General features: G+C 40.1%; 1 protein-coding gene across 1 annotated transcript; it reads left to right on the top strand.

Moving 5' to 3' along the window:
• Positions 1-17,500: 17,500 nt before the first annotated feature.
• On the top strand, positions 17,501-18,582 carry LOC142162007 (uncharacterized). Its single transcript, XM_075218304.1, has 3 exons — positions 17,501-17,671; positions 17,861-18,110; positions 18,218-18,582. Exons 1-3 carry the CDS (start codon positions 17,501-17,503, stop codon positions 18,580-18,582), a joined length of 786 nt encoding a protein of 261 aa, XP_075074405.1.
• The last annotated feature ends 4,563 nt before the right edge of the window (positions 18,583-23,145 follow it).

Here is a 23,145-nt window from a genome sequence, read left to right as displayed (position 1 = left end):
GAATTACGAAGATTTCTGTGTTCATCCAGATGTTGAGCTCCCGGAGGGGTACAAACCCCCCAAGTTCGAGATGTTCGATGGTACAGGTGATCCCAAGGTCCACTTGAGAATGTATTGTGACAAGTTGGTAGGAGTCGGAAGGGACGAGAAAATCCGCATGAAGCTGTTCATGAGGAGTTTGAAGGGTGATGCTTTATTATAGTATATTAGCCAGGATGCAAAGAAATGGACTAGTTGGGTGAACATGGCATTTGACTTTATGGACCGGTTTAGGTTCAACACTGAGAACGCACCAGATGTGTTCTATATCCAGAATCTCAAGAAGAAGCCCACAGAGACCTTTCGCAAATATGGTACTCGTTGGAGGTCAGAAGCTGCTAAGGTCAGACCGGCCTTGGAGGAAGGACAAATGAACAGGTTTTTTGTCCGGGCTCAGGACCCGCAATACTACGAGAGGCTGATGTTGATAGAGGGTCAAAAGTTCTCCGACATCATCAAGTTGGAAGAAAGGATAGAAGAAGGTATCAAGAACGGTATGGTCACTAATCTCGAAGCGTTGCAGGCCACCAACAAGGCTTTACAGTCTGGTGGCACGTCAAAGAAAAAGGATGTGAATTCCGTGATTGCTGGACAAAGAAACAATTCTCCTATGAAGTACCAAACCTATCCCTCAGCTCCACTCACATATCAACCTACCCTAAACTACCAAGCACCATCACCCACTTACCAAATTCCACCACCTGCTTACCAATCACCTCCACCACCTACGTATCAACCCACTTCACCCAGATATTCTCAACCCGTACCCGTATACCAAGCATATAACTCCCAACCTTCTCACTACCCATCACTTCCTACCCGCCAATACTTTCCCCGACCTAGACTAAACTTCGACCGTAATCCTCCCAGACAATATACCGCCATAGCCGAGCCAATTGACCAATTATAGGAAAAACTCAAAGCAGCCGGTTACATTACCCCTATTCCAGCCGTAACTCCAGAAAATCCTTCCCAATGGATCAACCCAAACAAGACTTGCGCATACCATTCCGGGATGAAGGGCCATACCATCGACGAGTGTCGCTCATTGAAAGATAAGATTCAGACCCTGATTGATAACAAGGTTATCGTAGCAAAGGAGCCCGCTCCCAATGTCTGCAACAAGCCTATGCCTGACCATAGGGGCGGGGGAATCTATATGATTGAGATTGAAGACGATTGGGAACCCAAAGGGTCAATCGGGTTGATAGCTCAAGGTGATGAACCTAAGAAGCCGGCGGTTACCCTCAATCCCATTGTTGTTCAGATTCAGCCTTCTAAGGAGGATGTGGTAAATGTGTCTGTGCCACTCGAGTTTGAAGCACCGCTTGAAAAGGTGCCAAAATCGATTGATGTTGAGTTAGGGATTCCAAAGGCACCCGCACCGTTTGAAGTTACTGTGTTACCTCTAAGAGTGCCCATTCCAGTTTCCATGACAGACATGACCCCATTCAAGTCGAAAGCCATACCTTGGGATTACACAGCTGAGGCTAGAAGGAAAGGGAAGACACATACCGGAGAAGCGGTCACCGCACAGGGCATGACTAGAACAGGAAGGGTATACACCCTGGAATATTTAGCCGACTCCAGCAAGCAAGCCTCTGGATCACCTTTGGAGAAAGATACAGGCCAAAGAGTACTCAGTCGTCGAGCAACTGAACAAAATGCCAACACAGATTTCTATTCTGGCTCTTCTGCAAAGCTCTGAGGCACATAAAAATGCCTTAATGAAAATACTGAGTGAAGCTTATGTTCCCAGCAACATAACAGGAGGCGAAATGGCAAACATGGTGGGGCAGGTACTAGAAAGCCACAAGATCACCTTCCACGAGGACGAATTACCACCAGAAGGGCTTGGTCACAACAAAGCATTGCACATCACTGCGCAATGCGAGGATCACTTAATCACCAAGATTTTAATCGACGGGGGATCCAGCCTCAACATTTGTCCATTGATAACTCTTAGGACATTGGGTAAGGGATTGCACGAGGTCAAAGACGGGGCTATCAGTGTCAAAGCTTTTGATGGATCTCAGAGGTCCACCATTGGAGAAATTAGCCTATGCCTACAGATGGGACCCACCTAGTTTGATGTCGAGTTCCAAGTCATTGACGTACTAGCATCCTACAATTTGTTGCTGGGACAACCCTAGATCCACGACGCTGGGGCTGTAGCATCAAATTTGCATCAAGCTGTAAAATTTGAATGGAATCATCAGGAAGTAATCATTCATGGTGACGGTAGCAACCCTATATACAGTCGCCAAACCATTCCGATGATCGGAGGCAGAAGAAGGATAGGAGGAAAAACGTACCACCACATCGAGCAGGTCAATGCTGTAGACAAAGACAAGTGGTGGGATAACAAGATCGAAAGCATCCTGAATTGGAGCGGGTATGAACCCGGAAAAGGACTTGGCAAGAACCTGCAGGGTATCACCAAACCTATCAAGCTGAAGAAGCACGGTACCACTTTTGGCCTAGGGTATGAGTACACTTGGGAGGAGTTCAACCACTGGTCACCTCCATGGCGCGGACCATACTATCTGCTGGAGCACCCTATACCTCAGTTGGAGCAGACTTTTCAGCCATCCGACACTTTGTACGGATCAGAGGAAGACGAGGCACTAGCAGCAATAAAGAACTTGTTTCTGGAAGATGATATGGATTGTTGTGTTATCTTCGAGGAGCAAGGGGAGGAAGGCCCTTCCATTCAAGCCGTAAACCGAGGGGAACACCTCACCAATTGGTCGGTCAGGACCACCAGTGCCCGGACATCTTCGGGGTAGCAAGGCTAAACGAGCATCATGCATCGCATCTTTATTTTCTTAGTTGCTTTTCCTTTCTGCATTGTCTTTACTTTCCAAAAGAGCTCCGATGTCTCGAACGATTATGAATTTCAATCAAAGCATTTCAAATCCATTATATATTGCGCTCTTATTATTTTCCTATCATTCACTTTATTTTACACAGCATTACTATTACATATCTTGATGATGAACCGACGACTGTAACTTGCAACGAGGCAATGTAACAAACGGATATAGATTCAGAAGAAGATGATATACTAGAAGAGGTTGTCAGAGAGGTCGAAAACTTTGAGAATAGTCCTAAGTCTAATCTAGATGAGACCGAAGTCGTTAATTTGGGTGATACTGAGAATGTCAAGGAAACACGTATCAGCGCACATTTGTCGCCATCAGAAAAGAAAGAGTACACAGAGTTCCTAAAAGAGTATGAGGATATCTTTGCATGGTCTTATGACGATATGACTAGCCTCAGCACATCCATTGTGGCTCACAAGTTGCCAACAGATCCTACATGTCCGCCGGTAAAGCAAAAGCTCAGGAAGTTCAAGCCAGACATGAGTTTGAAGATTAAAGAAGAGGTTACTAAGCAAGTCAAAGCCAGGGTTCTCAGGGTGGTAGAATATCCGACATGGTTAGCCAACATCATGCCGGTACCAAAGAAGGATGGGAAGGTTAGAGTCTGTGTCGACTACCGGGATCTCAACCGGGCCAGTCCCAAAGACAACTTTCCTTTGCCGAATATACACATCTTGATCAACAACTGCACCAAGCATGAGCTGCAGTCATTCATTGATTGTTTCGTTGGGTACCATCAGATATGGATGGATGAAGAAGATGCAGAGAAAACAACGTTTATCACGTCATGGGGGATGTACTGCTATAGAATGATGCCATTTGGATTGAAAAATGCTGGTGCTACCTACATGAGAGCCATGACTACCATATTTTATGACATGATACACAAAGAGATCGAGGTGTATGTGGATGACGTCATCATCAAATCCAGGAAAGCTGCAGATCATATGGAAGACTTGCGAAAGTTCTTTAACAGGTTGAGAAGGTACAATTTGAAACTGAATCCCGCCAAGTGTGCATTCGGGGTTCCTGCTGGAAAATTATTGGGTTTCATCATGAGTCGTCGAGGAATAGAATTGGATCCATCAAAGGTCAAAGCTATCCAAGAATTGCCACCGCCAAAGAAGAAGAAGGACGTGATGAGTTTCCTGGGAAGACTCAACTATATCAGCCAATTCATAGCTCAGTCTACTGTCATTTGTGAACCCATCTTCAAAATGCTGAAGAAGGATGCCTTCACCAAATGGACCAATGAATGTCAAAAGGCTTTTGACAGAATCAAGGAATACTTGTCTATGCCGCCAGTCTTGGTTCCGCCTGAACCAGGGAGACCCCTCTTGCTCTATCTCACAGTATTAGATGAAGTATTTGGTTGTGTTTTGGGACAACATGATGAAACAGGGAGAAAGGAGCAAGCCATCTACTATCTCAGTAAGAAGTTCACACTGTACGAGACCCGGTATTTTCTTTTAGAATGCACTTTCTGTGCTCTGACTTGGGTCGCGCAGAAGTTGAGGCATTACTTATGTGCTTACACTACTTATCTCATATCCAGAATGGACCCTCTAAAGTATATCTTCCAGAAGCCCATGCCCACTGGCAAGCTCGCCAAGTGGCAGATCCTGCTAAGTGAATTCGACATTGTTTACGTGACCCAGAAAACAATCAAAGGGCAAGCCTTGGCGGACCATCTCACCGAGAATCCTATAGACAGAGAATACGAGCCCCTAAAAATGTATTTTCCCGATGAAGAGGTATCTTTCATAGGAGAAGATATTGCAGAATCCTATGATGGTTGGAGGTTGTTTTTCGACGGAGTTAGCATAGGAGCAGTCCTGGTATCAGAAACCGGTCAGCATTACCCAGTATCCGCCAAGATCAGGTTCCCATGCACCAACAACATGGCCGAATATGAAGCCTGCATTCTAGGGATTAAACTGGCCATTGATATGAACATTCAGGAGTTACTAGTAATCGGAGACTCGGACCTACTCATACATCAGGTTCGAAAAGAATGGGCAACCAAGAATCCCAAGATACTCCCTTATCTGTATCACATACAGGAATTGAGAAAGACTTTCAGAAAGACGGAATTCCAGCATATTCCCAGGGTACAGAATGAGTTCGCCGATGCACTTGCCACTTTGTCATCTATGATTCAACATCCAGATACAAATTTCATTGACCCCATCCAGGTCAATATTCATGACCAACCAGCTTATTGTGCTTATGTTGAGGAAGAAGCCGACGGGAAACCATGGTTCCACGATATCAAAGAGTATTTGACCACAGGAGAATATCCAGAGCTTGCCAATGTTACCCAGAAACGCATGCTTCGGAGACTATCCAATAATTTCTTTCACAATGGAGGAATCCTGTACAGGAGGACTCCTGATTTGGGTTTATTAAGGTGTGTCGATGCAAGGGAAGCAACCAAGTTATCGGAGGAAGTACATTCAAGGACATGCGGACCGCACATGAATGGTTTTGTTTTAGCAAAGAAGATACTCCGAGCAGGATATTTCTGGATGACTATGGAAACAGACTGCATCCAGTATGTCCGAAAGTGCCATCGCTTTCAGATACATGCAGATATGATAAAAGTGCCTCCAAACGAGCTTAATGAAACAAGCTCACCATGACCGTTCGCTGCTTGGGGAATGGATGTTATCGGTCCAATCGAACCTACCGCGTCAAACGGGCACAGGTTCATCTTGGTAGCAATTGATTATTTTACTAAATGGGTTGAAGTAGCATCATACAAAGCAGTTACCAAGAAGGTGGAAGCAGATTTCGTCCGCGACCGTATTGTTTGTTGGTTCGGAATTCCAGAGTCAATCATCACCGACAACGGTTCCAATCTTAATAGCGACCTGATGAAAACAATGTGTGAGACTTTCAATATCAGACACAAGAACTCTACGGCTTATAAATCGCAGATGAATGGAGCCGTATAAGCGGCCAACAAAAACATCAAGAAGATACTAAGGAAGATGATCGAGAGGCACAAACAATGGCATGAGAAGTTGCCATTCGCCTTATTGGGTTATCGTACCACAGTCCGCACATCAACCGGGGCAACTCCCTACATGCTGGTTTATGGTACAGAGGCGGTCATTCCCGTTGAGGTAAAAATTCCATCATTAAGGATCATACAAGAAGCTGAGTTAGATGACGCAGAATGGATAAAAGGTCGCTACAAGCAGTTAGCCCTCATAGATGGAAAGAGGATGAATGCAGTATGTCACGGTCAGTTATACCAGAACAGAATGTCCAGAGCCTTCAACAAGAGAGTTAAACCAAGGAAGTTTACACCAGGACAGCTGGTGTTGAAGAAGATATTTCCACATCAAGACAAAGCCAAAGGGAAATTCTCTCCCAATTGGCAGGGTCCATACATGGTTCACCGAGTTCTAACCGAAGGAGCCCTTATTATTGCAGAAATGGATGGAGAAGTCTGGCCGAAGCCTATCAACTCAGACGCAGTAAAAAGATACTACATTTGATCGTATGCTTTTCTTTATGATGTAATTTGAACTACGCCTGACCTAATTCCCGTTTAATAGGGGATACGTAGGCAGCCCTATGTGTTCGGTCACATTTTAATAAAAAATCCATTTTCCCCGCTATTGGAACTGGGGCAGAATTTTGAGGAGGATCCTCAAAATTCCGAAGTTAGTTTGTCGGCTTTCGCATCAACATCAACCCAGTAAACTGGGGCAGAATTTTGAGGAGGACCCTCAAAATTCCAGAATCGATCCGCTTTCAGCACAACCGTCAGCAGCGCCAGCCCAATGAACTGGGGCAGAATTTTGAGAAGGACCCTCAAAATTCCGGAGCAAGCAAGGTTGCCGTGTCTTGAACCACGTTGCAGTTGTTGGTTCATCCAAAATAAAGTCATTTTTTTTCAAAAAATATATACTTACATTACTTTTACTGAATCATGCATAAACATCATTTGTACCACCATCGTTTAGCAATGCTACCCCAATGATACGTAATGTCAGGAGCCAAGAGATACGAACTAACCTTCCCCTCTACAGAACTCACGCTTTTTCTTTGGATGCAGGAACTCAGATTGCAATGCAAAATGCATTCACTTTTCAAAGTCGAAACCCTCGAAACAATCACTCAACTCACAAAGGTCTACTATCGACACCCAACATTCCCCAGCAGTCATGATATCGCAACCACCTATCAGCTAAGAAAATTACTACTATTTGCTCCTTTACATTCCTGCACTGCATAAGGCTACTTTATGTCTTTCGAGACTAAGCTCTGTCTCCATCTGCATCTTGCATAAGGCTACTCTCTGCCTTTCGAGGTTAAGCTCTACCTCCATATTGCATAAGGCTATCTATCTTCCTTCCGAGACTAAGCTCTGTCTCTATCCGCATTTTGCATAAGGCTACTCTCTGCCTTCCGAGGATAAGCTCTACCTCCATATTACATAAGGCTATCTATCTGCCTTTCGAGACTAAGCTCTGTCTCCATCTATATTTTTGTATAAGGCTATTCTCTGCCTTTCGAGGTTAAGCTCTACCTCCATCCTGCATAAGGCTACTTATCTGCCTTTCGAGACTAAGCTTTGTCTCCATCTGCATTTTGCATAAGGCTACTTCTCTGCCTTCTGAGGTTAAGCTCTACCTCCATTATCACCTGCATAAGGCTACCTATCTGCCTTCCGAGACTAAGCATTGTCTCCATCGCGCTTTGGCAGAAATATCGCCACTTTATTTTTTTTTCGAACGGTTGAAATATCGCCACCTACATTCAATCTCTCACTTCGGCTGAAATATCGCCACCTGCATTTAAATTTTTGCTTTGGCTGAAAGATCGCCACCTTTTGCATTCATTCGGCTGAAAGATTGCCACCTTCTCATAGGCTGAAAAATTTCCAACTTATTCAAAGGCGTCATAGTTCGGAGGCACCATCTGCATAGCCCGAGAACACCATTTCATGGCATGCAAATCTTTATTTTATGCTCTTCATGGCCCAGGACATCATAGTCTGAGGACGTCATCCTAACCGTCCAAAGACAGCATTCAAGGTCTAACAGGAATTTGCATCATGTTTAAATTATGCACAATATGTGCATCTGCTCATCCAGAGGTACACCGGTTAGTGAACGGCCGTCTCAGCAGAAGCGATCCCGCTCTAGTTCTCCGCAATCTATTCGAATCCAAACACCTTTTAAATCTGACCATTGTGTCCGTCTTTTCGAATCTCCATTGACACATTCCGTCAATGGATCCTAAACTACATATGGCCTGATTCCTATAAGACCAGGGATATGTAGGCGGCTCAAAAACCAGATCTCGGTCAAAATTCTTTTCAATTGCCGCTTCCGGTCAAAATTGGCCATCTTATCTTTACCCGACAACTCTTTCATCCTCCTCGGGTAAAGAGGGGCAGCTGTTGATACCCAATTTTTCCCTATATATTTTCAAAGTAACATATATGCGCGTATATAAGCACCCCAAAGGGTTTTGGCATTTTAATGATTTTTAAACCAATTTATTGCCTATTTTTAGCAGTACAAAATCGAATAATTATTCCCAAAATTATCATTTTTGGTGAATAATTTATTTCCATCCTTGTATTTACACCAAAAGATAATTTACATGATTTTTCCATAATTTTACCAGTCCATTTGATATTTTTAAACTAAATTGCATATAATTGCAATTTTAGCCCATTTTCAGATTTGATAGCATTTTTATTACAAAATCAATCCCAATATTTTTAAAATTAATATTAAATATTATTTATTAACTCAATGTTTTTAATTTGATTTTAAACATCTTTCACTATTTTTTTTATTAAATCAAAAGGGAAAAACTGGCTATTTCATTTAGGGCCTCAATTACTTTCAATCATAGCCTATTTGGGCATCCCAATTCTGACCCCAAGTCCAGCCCAAATCGACGACCCAATTCCATTTTTTACCCGGCCCCTAACCCATTATTTAAACCCGCCCGGATTTCTTTTAATTCAGGCCGTTGATCTCTGTGATCAACGGCCACAAACTATCCTTACCTTTTTTAATTCCCAAACCACCCTAACCCTACCTCATTTTCCAAAATCCGCCGCCCTCAAACTCCCTCGTCTCTCAGACTCTTTCTAACACTCAAAACCCTAGCCCCCATCCCGCTGGTTTCCACCTTGTTTCACCGGAATCAATGGCACCCCAAGCCCCGAGTAACCTATACTCACCTCCATGTGTCCTTATACCCCTGTTACTTGAATATTCAAGGTCTGACCTTGAAGGCTCATGCTCAGACCTCCGCCGATTCGAGTTCTGCGACCATCTCCGATTTGGCTCCGGCGTATCCTAGAACTATGAGTCCATCCGTGACTCATTCGACTCAAAGCAGACCCTTTTCCAGCCCTTTCTCACTTCTAGGGTTCTTCTGAAATCCTAGCCTTTCGAGGTTTTCCTATTTTCTCTAGATCTGCTCCAGATCTGTGTTTATTTTAGGGTTTTCAAACGATTTCTTAAGTCCATCTCAAATCCTTGCTTTCAAAAACTGTTCATCTTCTCCGACTTAGGTTTTATTTGATTTTACTTGTTCTACTGTGATTCCTATGTGTTACTCTTACTGTATTTGTTCTACTGTAACTCCTATGTGTTTCTACTGTGATTCCTATGTGTTTTCTTCTACTATGTTTCCTCCTAACGTTTCCTTGTAATTTCTTTTACTGTGTTTTCTTTCATTATGATTCCATGAAATATTTATGTTCCTTGGATTTTCTGAGTTTACTTTACCTGATTTTCAACGCTTTCGTCTTTACATTTAATCTATGGAGGAAACCCTAGATTTTGGGGTTTTTCAAAACACTTGTGTGCGATTGTTTTGCTTCCTGTGTCTAAACTAGTTTGATTTCGAAAACCCTAATTTCTAAGTTCGTCTCATGTTCTCTGATTCTTGCTGAGCTTTGCAAGACCTTCTGATTTCTCTCATGCTATCTGACACTCTCTTCTAGCCATGTTCTTCTACTCTAGATTGCATGACCACTCTGTTTGTTTAATTCCAGCCTCGCATGTTTAAAGCTATGCACTCTTTATAGTCAGACCTTTCCTTCTCGAAATAACCCTAATTTAGGGGATTGATTTCAGACTACCATTATGTGAGCTTGTTTGATTCTTTCTTTATCTAATTTGGACCTTTTCTGACTTGGTTCATTATTGATTGTGAATCCTTGATTCCTTGATTTACTATATACTAGTTGATTTACTTCTTACCTTATTTACCTAACCGTGTATTTTTAAACTTCCCTTATGTATTTACCCTTCATTGCCCAATGTGTTAATTGATTTTCTTTCCTTAAATAAAACTCTGCCCTTTTGCCGTTCAAATTTGGACTCCTTAATAAAAGGAATCCCCTTCTCCTGATTGATTCTAATTGATACTGAATTATTCTTTGCCTTGCTTACTTGCCTGGTTTTTAAACTATAAATACCCTACTCTTTTTCCTTTAAACACACGAACAATAGAGTTCAAAAATACACAGACACCTCTGTCATAAAAAGATATACTACTTTCTCTACTACTGATTTTTCTCTACTACTTCTTTCTCTACTGAGCACCCTGCTCCTCTTCTCATTACTGCGAAAACATTCTTGAGTTCCTTTGGATTCTCAAGTGCTTGCTGATGTTTTTGAGTTGCTCCTGTTAACTTTCTGGTTGTTTATTTGTTGTGGTTTGTCTTGCTGTACTGAGATTGCAACTGGTATGTCCTTCTGGTTTAAATAATACCCTCCAACTATGTGTTTAATTCTCCTCTTCTACACATCCCTCACTATGTGTTTATGCATGTTCTACTCTTTCTTTTATGTCCTTGCATCTTCAGTCTGTTATGCTCTCTTGTCTTTCCCTGATGGTTCTGTATATGCTTTCCTATGTAAGTCACTTTACCTCTAGCCCCTCCTTATGTGTGAGTAATTTTGAGTCATGTTGGTATCTATTATTGCCACTCATGACTTAGAATCAGGTTCTCTTGAACCTCTACTCAAGTCAGTTCCCCATTCCCTTTACCCCTTATGTGTTGAGCCTTAACTTAGGTCTGGTGGTGTCCTAATCACCATCCAGACCCAAGTTTGACTTCTAAAGTCTGCTCTTTATTTTCTTGGACCAAGAAGAGGGTCAGTAGTGTGCCAGTCTAAACCCATGGCTGGGTATGACCACCCTCTGCTATGGCTCCTTAATCCCTCTCTCACTTTGCACTTATTCCTAGTTTCTAAGTTCTTCCCGCTTTGGTAAGCCATGCTTTAGGACCCTCGAGCTCCCTCTGAACTTGGATGCCTGAGGGTTCGCTATTCCACACTGCACCATTCTGTTACAATAATTGTTATCCAGAGTGTAAGCGCTGCCTGGAGTCCTCGAGGCTCCTTGGAACTTTGAAACACTTTGGGTAAGAGAAGGCCTTGGAAATCTAGATTCGGAATTGGTTAATCACATATTATTAGACATTAAGATTGAATTAGGTTCCTCGGATGCGGCTGTTGGTCTTTGATGTATTTTTATCTTTTCTTTTGGTTTGTAATAACTTGTACAAACTCGGGGATCTAGTAAAAGGGTGTGGGAGGGATTTTACTTTCCTGCATCAAAAGGTAGAAACCATGCTTTAGGGTTTTAATTCTTTTTAATGTTTCTGATCTAATCACATAGAAATCATGCCTATAGGAGACAATATTTAACTTTCTGCAATCTTGCATATAGATATCATGCCTATAGGAATGTGCATGTTCACGATATTAGGCAAATGTTTAGGGATAATCAAATCAGCATCTATTTACAAGTTTGTTAACATGGCTTAAATCAAATGACTAGTAGAGATCATGTCTATAGGAAGTTTTTTTTTCAAACTTGCCTCACTCGTCTAAAAGCAGTAACGATTTCATTGACTAATAGACAAAAAACCAGTGGTTCTCCGAACCATTGAGCCTCTTCTCAGATTAGTGCAACTCTTTCTAAAACCTAATCTTCTGGTAAACTTGCATGCTTTCTGAAACTTACTGCCTTTTCTGGTAGTTCGATGAACGATTTCCAACTCAGTTACATATCACTTTTCTGTATTTTATCATTTTTTAATAAGTTCTGCAGCTCGGACTCGTTTTCTCCTTAAACAATCTGCCTCTTTTGAAACTTGTTTAAAATTACTCTTTCTCTACTAATCTACAATTCAATGTTCTGTCTTCTAGGAACTATTCTACGTCATTTTGTTAAGTCTGCGGCTTGCCTTTTCTTCAAAACTTTTCTGTCTATTTTTCAAAAGAATCAGTAATCCCACTCGTGTTAATTAAGTGCCTTAATCTCTGACAATTGTATCCGAGTTTCCTAATGCAGACTTTCTGTCTACATATATGTGTTGAACCAGTCCGCTTGCCGCTTAATTTTTAACTTAAGACCAAATCAGTATATGCTAAGACATGCTAAACTAAGTGTTGTCTGATTTAAGGGGTTTATTTGAGCCTTGTTTGCTTGTTTACTCATCCCTTTATTTAATATTTGTTTTGAATGTCGAAACTAGAATTTTATCCTTTAAACTCCATAAAGGCCCCATCCCTTTCTTCCCTCTTAGGATTAGAAGTCCTAATACCCCGGGACTGATAGGTTGGGATGGGTATTAGCATGCAATAAGTAAACGAGACTAATCACATTTAATACCTTAACGGGGTGGGAAGGGTAGAATATGGATATGATGACCGGTGCGCTAATATCTCGTGTGAGAATGATTGCTGGGTATTGCACCTAGGTGATCCATACTGTATTTAAACCTAGGACCCTTTTCTTTGCTTTTCCTTCATTTAAATTAAAATTTTCCTCAAACTAAGCTTTCCTTTTTTCCAAAAAAAATCACTTGTGTCTTTCTTCTTTCAAAATTGTCAACTTGTTTATATTTCTTATGTGCAAACTTTGCTTGTCTACTCCTACTCTTCTTAAAGTCACAATTAAGCATGGTCGGGAACCACACTAGTGGATCTTGAGGGGTTCCTAACACCTTCCCCTCGAGATAATTTCAAGCCCTTACCCGAACTCTGGTTTACTTCCAAAAAACCTTCTTCTTTTCTCTAAAAGTGTCCTAATGCACTATAATCATTAGGTGACGACTCTTCAAATTCCATAACTCAATTCCTCAAAAGTGAATAAAAGTTGTTTTGCCCATAATGTCGTAAACCCGATTTCGCCTTCTTTTAGGAGGGAAAAGGGGGCGTCGACAATGTTTTGGAGGTCCGTAGCTTATTTAGGCTTGAAATTCGGAAATTTGAATTTTTGAAGTTTCCAGTTCGATAGTGAGATTTTTATATCGGGGTCAGAATGGAATTCCAGAAGTTAGAGTAATTCTGTAGTGTTGAATGTGACTTGATTGCAAAATTTCAGGTCATTCGGACGAGGTTTGATAGACGTTTTGATGGGAAGCGTAAATTGAGAGTTTTTGGAGTTCTTAGGATTGAATCCGATGTTAAATTGGTGTTTTGATGTTGTTTTGAGCGTTTCGAAGATTGGAACAAGTTTGAATGATATTTTAGGATTGATTGTCATGTTTGGTTGAGGTCCCGGGGGCCTCCGATATGTTTCGAATGCTCAACGGATCATTTTTGGAACTTTGAGAATTGCAAAAAAAGTTGCAGTAGTCAGTTCTGGTTTCCTTCTTTGCATTCGCGAGTGGGGTTTCGCATTCGTGAAGAGGAGCTGGGGCTGGTGAAGGGTTAATGCTTCGCGTTCGCGAAGGTATTCCCGCATTTGTGAGGTTGTAGGGTCTCATACCTACGCGTCCGCGAAGGTAGTCCCATGTTCGCGTAGGAGGAGGAGGAGGTTGGTCATCACATTCGCGACTTGGGCATCGCGTTTGGGAAAGAGGAAAGCTGGACCAAGTGGAGTTATGCTTCACGAACGTGAGGGTCCTTCCACGTTTACGATGAAGGAATTAGCTGGGCAGGATATAAAATTTCAAAGTCGAGGGTTTTGCCATTTTTGTGAAAACAGAGCTTGGGAGCTCGAATTTGAACGGGGTTTAGAGAGATTTTCAGAGATATCGATTGAGTAATAATTCTTAACTCCTTTTTGCATATAACCCATTAATCTAAACATGAATTATCATTTAATTTCGGAATTGGAATGAAAATTGGGGCAAAGTTCTTAGACCTAAATTTCAAATTTTGATTGGGGATTTACATTGGATTTGGATAATTTTGGTATGGTTAGACTCGTGAGAGTATGAGAATCCTGGAAATGTAAATTTGACCTGATTCCGAGACGTGGGCCAAGGGGGCATTTTGATCATTTTACCTAATTTCGCGTATTAGCTTAGAATTTATTTGTAGAATCAGTTACTTAAAGTGTTATTTACATTATGCAATTGAATTGAATAGATTTGGGTCATTTGGAGTCAAGTACTCGTGGCAAGAACATGGTTTCAGGTTAATTTTGAGGCGGTTCGAGGTAAGTGGCTTACCTAACCTTGTGTGGGGAAATTCCCCTTAGGATTTGGTATTATTGATATTTGAAATTCTTTGTACGTAAGGTGACGAGTGCGTACTTGTGCTAATTATTGAAATCCGATTTTCTTTAAGTAATTTTAATTGTGTTCCTTTTTCCTGATTATACTACTTCCAATTTAAGCATGTTGTTAGCTTAGGAAAACATGTCTAATTGATTTAATTGCTTTACTTGCTCAAACTGCCTTATTTAGATTATGTGCAACATGCTAGGCTAGAAATACCTGTTTTACCTTGGTATGGAATTTGAATTGAATTGTATTCTTCGCGTTGTTGCAGATGTGTTTACTTTGGGACTACGGGACGGTATCCCGGGAGATCCCCCTGCGTGTTTATTTTGGGACTACGGATTGGTATTCCGGTAGATTCCCCTGCACACTTACATTGGAACTACGGTACTGCACCCGGTAGATTCCCCTTGTACTGGATATTTACATTTGGGACTACGGATCGGATTTCCGGTAGATCCCCGTGCATTATGAGTTGGACTACGGGACTGCACTCGGGAGATACATTGAATATTTATATTTGGGGACTATAGGACGGTATCCTGGAAGATCCCCCGTTGTTATCTCTGTGTTGAGCTGTACTCCTTTCCGTTATTATTTTATCTTTGTTATAGTTGCTGTTGTTCTTTCTATTATGTGTTATTACTTACTGTTGCAATTAGTTGTACTGTCTCATTCTATACTGTTATACCTTATATTTCATTTAATCTCAGTAGGGTCCTAACCTTCCTCGTCACTACCCGATCTAGGTTAGGCTTGACACTTACTGAGTACCGCTGTGGTGTACTCATGGCCGTTCTATGCATGTTTTTCATGTGCAGATCCAGGTACTTCCACTCAGTCTTATCACGAGGCGAGGCGCTTTCGTAGAGACTTCAAGGTATATCTGCCTCGTCCGCAGATTGAAGAGTCCCTTTCTATTCTCAATGCTAGTATAGCCCTTCTGTTCATTGGTCAATGTGCATATATAAATGCATGAAATGCATATGAAATGCGTTATGTCGAAGAGAGATTTCTAGTAACTTGAGATTTTTAGTTCCCCTATTTTCAGAAGAGATAATCAATTGAATCTTTTTGGGTTAAGCATAAGAAATGCTACTTCCCTTAACAACGTGCGGTAGCCAATGGTGGAGCTAAGTAGAGCAAAAATTGAATCCCTTCTTTGAAAGTTTAACCCCATACTAATTCCTGTTCCACCGCTATTACTAGCAAGTTAATAATTTCAAGTTGATTCCTTGAAAAACATCAAATGTAGGAAATGGGCAAATTGTATTCATGACCAACTAACTAAAATTAGGAATTGTATTCAAGGGGAAAATAGTGCTAGACTGTAGGTCCATGGTTATCTGTTCCTTTATGTCTATGTAAAGTATAATTCTTGCCCTAGAATGTTGTGATGCCAAGAGTAATTGTTCAATAAACATTCCTAAGTAAGGAATTGGGAAGCAGACAAACAAGGAACTGTGTGAAACCTTAGGGTACCATGTACTGTGACACCTATGTTAGAAATTTAAGAGTCACTAAATTGAAATGAGATAGGGTACCATGTACTGTGACACCTATGTTAGAAATTTAAGAGTCACTAAATTGAAATGAGGGTGCTGCCACGTGGGGAGTGGGGTGGGGAAAGTTTAAACCTTTTATCTACTTAGGTAATTAGGTAATGTCCCGTTACCTGATAATTAACTAATAATCAGTATAATTAAAAATTATTTCAAATTTTTTGAAATTCTACTTATTTTTAATACACTTTATATATCTTACTATCATGATCATATGGTACCACATAAAATAAATACATACACTATTATTTTAATAAAAATATGCATTATTGATTAAATGTATTTTATCGACTCATAATGTTCCTAATCTCATATATTGGCTTTTCAAAGTATGGTCAATTAATAAAGACAGTTTAAGAGATTAAGAGAAGCAACCCCCACTTCCAACCGAGAGGATGTGAGTTCGAGTCTCTCCAAGAATAAGGTGGGAAGTTCTTGAAGGGAAGGATACCGGGGGTCTATTTGGAAACAGCTTCTCTACCTCAGGGTAGGGGTAAGGTCTGCGTACACACTACCCTCCCCAGACCCCACTAAGTAGGATTATACTGGATTGTTGTTGTTGTAAGAGATTAAAAGAAGATACCACTACCTTACTTGCAATTAAAGATATCTTGAAATTATTACACCTTAACACATCTAAACCTCGCCAAAGATTAATACAAAAGCAAAAATGACTATATCTTACTTAGTGAAGATGAGACCACACCAACTCAATGCAAAATTACCATTTAAACCCAGAATTTCCTAGAAGTATGAAAAAAAACAAAGATTTACATGATCCCTACAATTCATCAACTCAAATATTGCAACACTCAGTGGTGTAACCCTTAGAAAATACCAATATCTAATGAACACCAAGAATGCATAAATCAAGCCATTTTGCTCATAAAATCAGAAATCAAACAACAAGATAAATCCAATTTTCAATAACTATACTTCCCCTAATCATATTTCTTTCATACAAAATTCAAACTTTTGCCCATCAAAGCTCCAAAGACATAAACTTTACCAATACTAAGATTAGAAGCGGAACAATTTAAAAACCCCAATTGGGTATTCAAGAAAATATAGTAATTTAAAATTTTAAAAATAAAAAAGGGAACTTGCTATGGTTACTTATTGAAGATAAGTTACAAAAAATATTTCACTCAAAATACGGGATGTAACAATCTCCTCCATTTGGATCTATGTGGATCTATGAGGGTGCAAAGTAGAGGAGGAAAGATGTACATATTTATCATAGTGGACGACTATTCCATATTTACTTGGACTCTGTTTCTCAGAACGAAGAATGAAACCTTTTAAGTGTTTGTGGTATTTGTGAAGAAGAGGTGAATATGAGCCTTAATGTAGTATGTATCAGGTTTGACCATGGGATAAAATTTGATAATGAAAAATTCGATGAATTCTATGTTGAAAATGGCATCACTCACGACTTCTCAGCTCCAAGAACACCTCAACAAAATGGTGTCGTGGAAAGAAAGAACAGAACGCTTGAAGACATGACAAGAACAATATTGATTGACAGTGGCATTGCAAAAGGGTTCTGGGCAAAAGCCGTCAATACTGCATGCTACTTGGTGAATAGGTGCATGATCAGGCCCCTTTTGAACAAGACGTCATATGAACTATTGAATGGATGGAAACCCAAGCTGACACATTTAAGAACATTTGTTTGCAAATGTTTTGTCCTCAACAATAGGTAAGAAACACTTGGAAAATTCGATGCCAAAAATGATAAGGGAATCTTTTTAGGCTATTCATCATAAAGCAAAACCTATAAAATATATAAAAAAAGAACTCAGTGTATTGAGGAAAGCATTTATGTGATCTTCAATAAATCTCATGACCCATGTGGAAAGGATTTGAATGATAAGAATGATAAGAATGATCAAGATGGAGAACAGTCACTTGTTCCTGGTAAAATCATTGACATGCCAAATGGAAAGACTGATATGATGAGCCACATTGAAGAATCAAATGAGGAAGGTGCAACCATATATCCAACTGATGGAGAAGAACCTGGTCCCTCAATCACAACAAGTGAAGCTGAAAATAGAGTTATTGATGCGGTTCAAAGGATCCCACATGCTGATATGAGAAGCAATCAAGGTGCACATACTGAAATACCTGGACCTTCTCACAATGAGGTTCAGATGTCTAACTGGAAACAAAAAAGTTCACATCCCCTGATAACATAATCACTCCTCTTGATTCAGGAATTCAAACTAGATCAAAGACCAGAAACTCACTTGCCTTCTCAATTACTTATGAGTTTGGAAACCCAATAAAAAATAAGGCAAGGCTTGTAGTTCAGGGCTACAATCAGGAAGAAGTGATTGACTATGATGAAACTTTTGCCTCAGTCGCTCGAATGGAGGCTATCAAAATTTTTATTGCTTTTGCATCACATATGAAATTCACATTGTTTCAAATGGATGTCAGAAATGCATTTCTGAATAGCTTTCTAAAAGAAGTAGTTTTCGTTAAGCAGTTTCCTGGATTTGAGCATCCTGAACATCCTGAGCACATTTTAAAACTTGACAAGGCTTTGTATGGGTTAAAACATTCTCTCCGTGCCTGATATGAAAGGTTGTCAAATTTCCTTCTAGAAAATGGCTTTACAAGAGGGAAAATTGACAACACTCTTTTTCTAAAGAAAAGAGCAAGGAAACTACTCATTGTGCAAGTCTATATTGATGATATCATTTTTGGAGAAACAGTTGATTCCCTATGTGAAGAATTTGCAAAACGCATGGGAAGTGAGTTTGAAATGAGTATGATGGGGGAACTAAACTTCTTCTTGGGTCTACAGGTGAAGCAATCTCAAAAGAGGACAATAATAAGTCATCAGAAGTACATCAAAGAGCTGCTGAAGAGATTTGACATGGAAACATCAAAAATTGTTGACACTCCCATCTCCACAGCTACTCGTCTAGACATGGATAAACCTGGTTTTCCTGTAAATCAGACCATGTATAGAGCTATCATAGGGTCACTTCTATACCTCACAACAAGTAGGCCAAGTATTATTTTTAGTGTGGGTCTTTGTTCTAGGTTTCAATCCAATCCAAAGGAATCTCATCTGAAACTACCAAGAGAATCTTAAGATATCTCAAAGGAACACAGGACCTCGTTCTCTACTATCCCTCAGGAGACAATTTTGATCTAGTTAGATATGTGGATGCTGACTACACTGGGTATCTATTAGACAGGAAAAGCACTTCTGGAATGGTACATTTTCTGGGTTCATGTCTGATTTTATGGGGTACAAGAAAACAAAACTAAGTGGCCCTCTCTACTGCAGAAGCTGAATATGTGGTTGCAGCATCTTGCTGTGCTCAACTGTTATGGATTAAGCAGTGGCTGGAAGATTTTGGTATGTTCTCTGAGTGCATGCCCTTGCTATGTGACAACACCAGTGCACTCAACATGGCCAAGAATCCAGTCTAACATAATAGAACTAAGCACATTGATGTGCATTGTTACACCTCCTTTTTACCTACATCCGAGTAAAGGGGTGTAAAAGTGAGTTTTTTTCCAACTTAAAGTGACAATCGAAACGGAATTATATATTTATTAAATTCAGAGTCACCACTTGGGATAATTTTATGGTGTCCCAAGTCACCGGTTCAAATCCCGAATAGATGAAAAGATTGACTCTGTATTACAGTCCGCGAACACAGAAATCCGGGTAAGGAATTATGTTAACCCGGGAGAAGGTGTTAGGCATTCCTGAGTTCTGTGGTTCTAGCACGGTCGCTCAACTGTTATAATTGGCCTATTTACATGTTTTAACTTATGGTGCAGTTTTAACTTTATTACCACTTTTGTTCAATTATTTTAGAAAATTCAACGTCACATAAAACGCGTCTTGAACCACGTCACATAAATGCACCCGCAGTCCGCAACAAATTTTATCTAACGTTGTTGATATTTGGATTTGGGTCACATAAATGCGCACCCGAGTTTAGGAAAGTAAATTATTAAAATAATGCGCCTAAAGTAATTACGCGTTTCTAACTTTGAGAGGGCCATGGAAAATTTGCTAAATGGTGCGCCTCGAGTTCTAAGGATTTAAAATGTTAATTAAGCGAGGGCCATGCATTTTGAGATTTTGTTCGGCACGGCACACCTCTATTTATTCTAACTTCTAAATTTAATAATGAGGGCCATAGCTATTTGTTGTTAAATATGGCGCACCTCAAGTTCATTTTAGGAAGTCTAATTAATTATGGAAGAGAGGCAACCCCAGGAGTTCAGACTATCTACTATGCTAAAAAGCCCGAACTGAATTTTATATCCACAAACCAACAAGCAAGGGAACTGGGCCAACGAAATCAAGCGGGCCCAAACGATGCCAAATACACTATCCTGATTCTGGGCAAGTTATTTCATGTTCAGGCCCAATATGATCCCAATTCATACGAAGCAAAGCACAAGCTGGACATTTCAGGGATTCACATATCGAATCCGTACAATAGCAGAAGCGATCAGATTTTGAAACTTGACGATAAAGGAATTTTATACATCAGCAGATTTGTAAACTTGACATTGAGAAGCCACCAAATTTAAATTAACAACTACTGGGCACTGAAAGACTAATTAGAATTAAGCTGAAACCTATTCCAAACCATTTTAATTAAAACACATTCATATGCTAATCAATGAAATGCTAAAAGTTTGCAACTATTGAAACTCATGAGGCTAAGTAATCGTGCTCATTCTTTGATATTCACATTTAAGCCAACCGAATAAGCATTTCAACTTCTACACCATTTCTAAACTAAAATCACTCACATACCCTTTGACAATGCATCAAACAATATCATGATTACCCTCAACATCTTTAATCCCAATTCAAACATGAAGCTAACACCCAAAGCGATGATTACTCATTTTTTATCGAGACTGAAGCAACCTTGCTGCATTTTTTGACTTACTTAAAGACCTTAATACAACATTACAACAGTCCATAATTTAAATACCACATGGGAACTCAGCTATTCAAACAAAAACTAGCTAGACTACATTACGAATCAATTGACTAAAAGCATGAACATCGAGAAGGAAGTACAGCTGTGGCACAAATAGAACTACTGCCATGATTCAACCACTGTCTTTATTTCCATCTTCAAATTGAAATTTACATCATGAAGAATTCAGAATATGTACCTGGAAATGAAAGGAAAAGAGGTGAAGAGGCAGTAACAGCAACAACCCAATAATCAGAAAACGAGGCAAGGATCCAATTTGGTTTGGTCAATAAAACAATAATAGTAGGAGCAGAACTCAAAACCAAGTCTAATAGCACAGTAATCCCAGCAACAAAACCTCAAAAGCCAAGCTCTAAGAACACAGATTCATGCCATTTAATCCCGGATGTCATAAATGTTTCGGTAATCGAAAACTTCAAAGATCACTGAAGAAACTCAATAAAACAGTAAAATAATTCAGCCGTTTGTATTTTTTGGATTTTTTAATTCTTTAATCTCTGCCTTCTCAGGCAAGAAAATGTGCCTTTATAGGCAAGCAAATAGGGCAACCTTTCAGATTTTAGTTCTACCCTTTAAGCCCTTTTCAAATTTGCTTTTAGCTTAGAGATCCCTCAAGTTTTGGCTTTTTAACCAAGCTAACTTACTAACAATCTGAAATTCAAATAAAAACCCTACTAGAAGCTTCCTATTTCTGTTATCAGAAAGATTCCCTCAACCAAATACCTAAACTATCCCCCATGCCCATGTTATTTACCTTGCTAACCAAACAAATTTGGGCTCAAAACAACTGGGCATCTTGAATTGGGTCATAAATGACTCAAAAAGCCCAAGGCTGGTTCCAAATCAGTCCAAATGAACATTCAGAAACTCGAGCTTTGACCCAAAAATCCCAACAAAACTAAGTGACAGTAACACGAATAAACAATTTTACTCTGTACTGACTATTACCTTGACAATTATGAATTAAAAGGAGACAAGATCAATAATATCAAAGTTGACACAGCAAAATCAACCCTAAGCAGGTTTGGAATAATTAAATCGAGGTACTAACAAAGTCGTGCTTAATGGATCAAAACAATTAAAGAAACCAATTTGGGAAAATAAAACTTAACGAAGAACACGAAAACATGACCAACTCTCAGACAGCACAATTAACCAGGTTTCAATTGAATCGACCAGAAAGAGGAGGAGAGATGAACCAAGAAACGAAGGAAGGACTCACCGAATAAAACTCGAACCTGGGGCTTGGCACTCTAAAATGACGTCAAGTATTTGTTCTTTTTCAAAGAACAACTCTGCATGCATGGGCTTGGATTTGGCTTCGAAAGCTCGGGCGTCAGGTTCAACATTCGATGAGCTTGAAGGTGATTCGAGAGTCCATAGTTTGAGATTGGGAAATAGAGGACTACGGGGATTCTGAGGTGTTAATTTGGGGTGATTTGGGAAAAGTTAGGTTTTTGGTCTAGTCTTCGATTTAAGATTCGAGACGAACCAGTGGGATTTGAAGGATATAGGTTAGGGATTTGGGAAGAGGAGATGAAGGGGGTCTTGAGGTGTAAAAATGGAGGTGAACGGAGGTGGCGCCGCCGGGTTAAGGCGATGGGAATTAGGGGCGGCGGTTTAGGGTTTAGGTTTGGACTCTGAAGAGACGAAGGCGAGAGAGAGACAAGATGGGGTGGGGGGGTTCTGAGGGGGGTGGGGTTTTTTCGGACATTTAAATAGCTTGGGGAGGCTACTTCCCAACCGTCGGATCAATGGAGATTAACGGCTGGGATCCGGGGAAGGCAAACGACGTCGTTTGGTTGGGAAGTGGGGCTGGACCAAGTTGGGGCGTGGGTTTGGGCTGGATGTGATTTTATAAAGAAGAAGAAGGGTTTGGGCTGGAATTGGGGTGGGTTAAAATAAAAATGGCCCAAAACTGATTCTTTATTCTTTTTTCCTTTTCATTCTTTTCCAAATTAATTCTTTTATTTTCAATTTTTTTTTTCAAATAAAAAATAAAATAAAACCCCAACTAAATCCTAAATCAAAATAACCCTACTAGATTGAATTAATTAACTCTAACTAATAATTATCACAATTAATTAAAACCAAATTAAAGGAAAAACTGCCAAAGTTCAAAAATTAAAATTAAAAGTGCAAAAATAACT

Source organism: Nicotiana tabacum, chromosome 7 (genome assembly GCF_000715075.1).
Source record: "Nicotiana tabacum cultivar K326 chromosome 7, ASM71507v2, whole genome shotgun sequence".
Classification (NCBI taxonomy): domain Eukaryota; kingdom Viridiplantae; phylum Streptophyta; class Magnoliopsida; order Solanales; family Solanaceae; genus Nicotiana; species Nicotiana tabacum.
The sequence above is the reverse complement of the archived record's forward strand: the minus strand, read 5'-3'. Positions and strand labels throughout refer to the sequence as shown.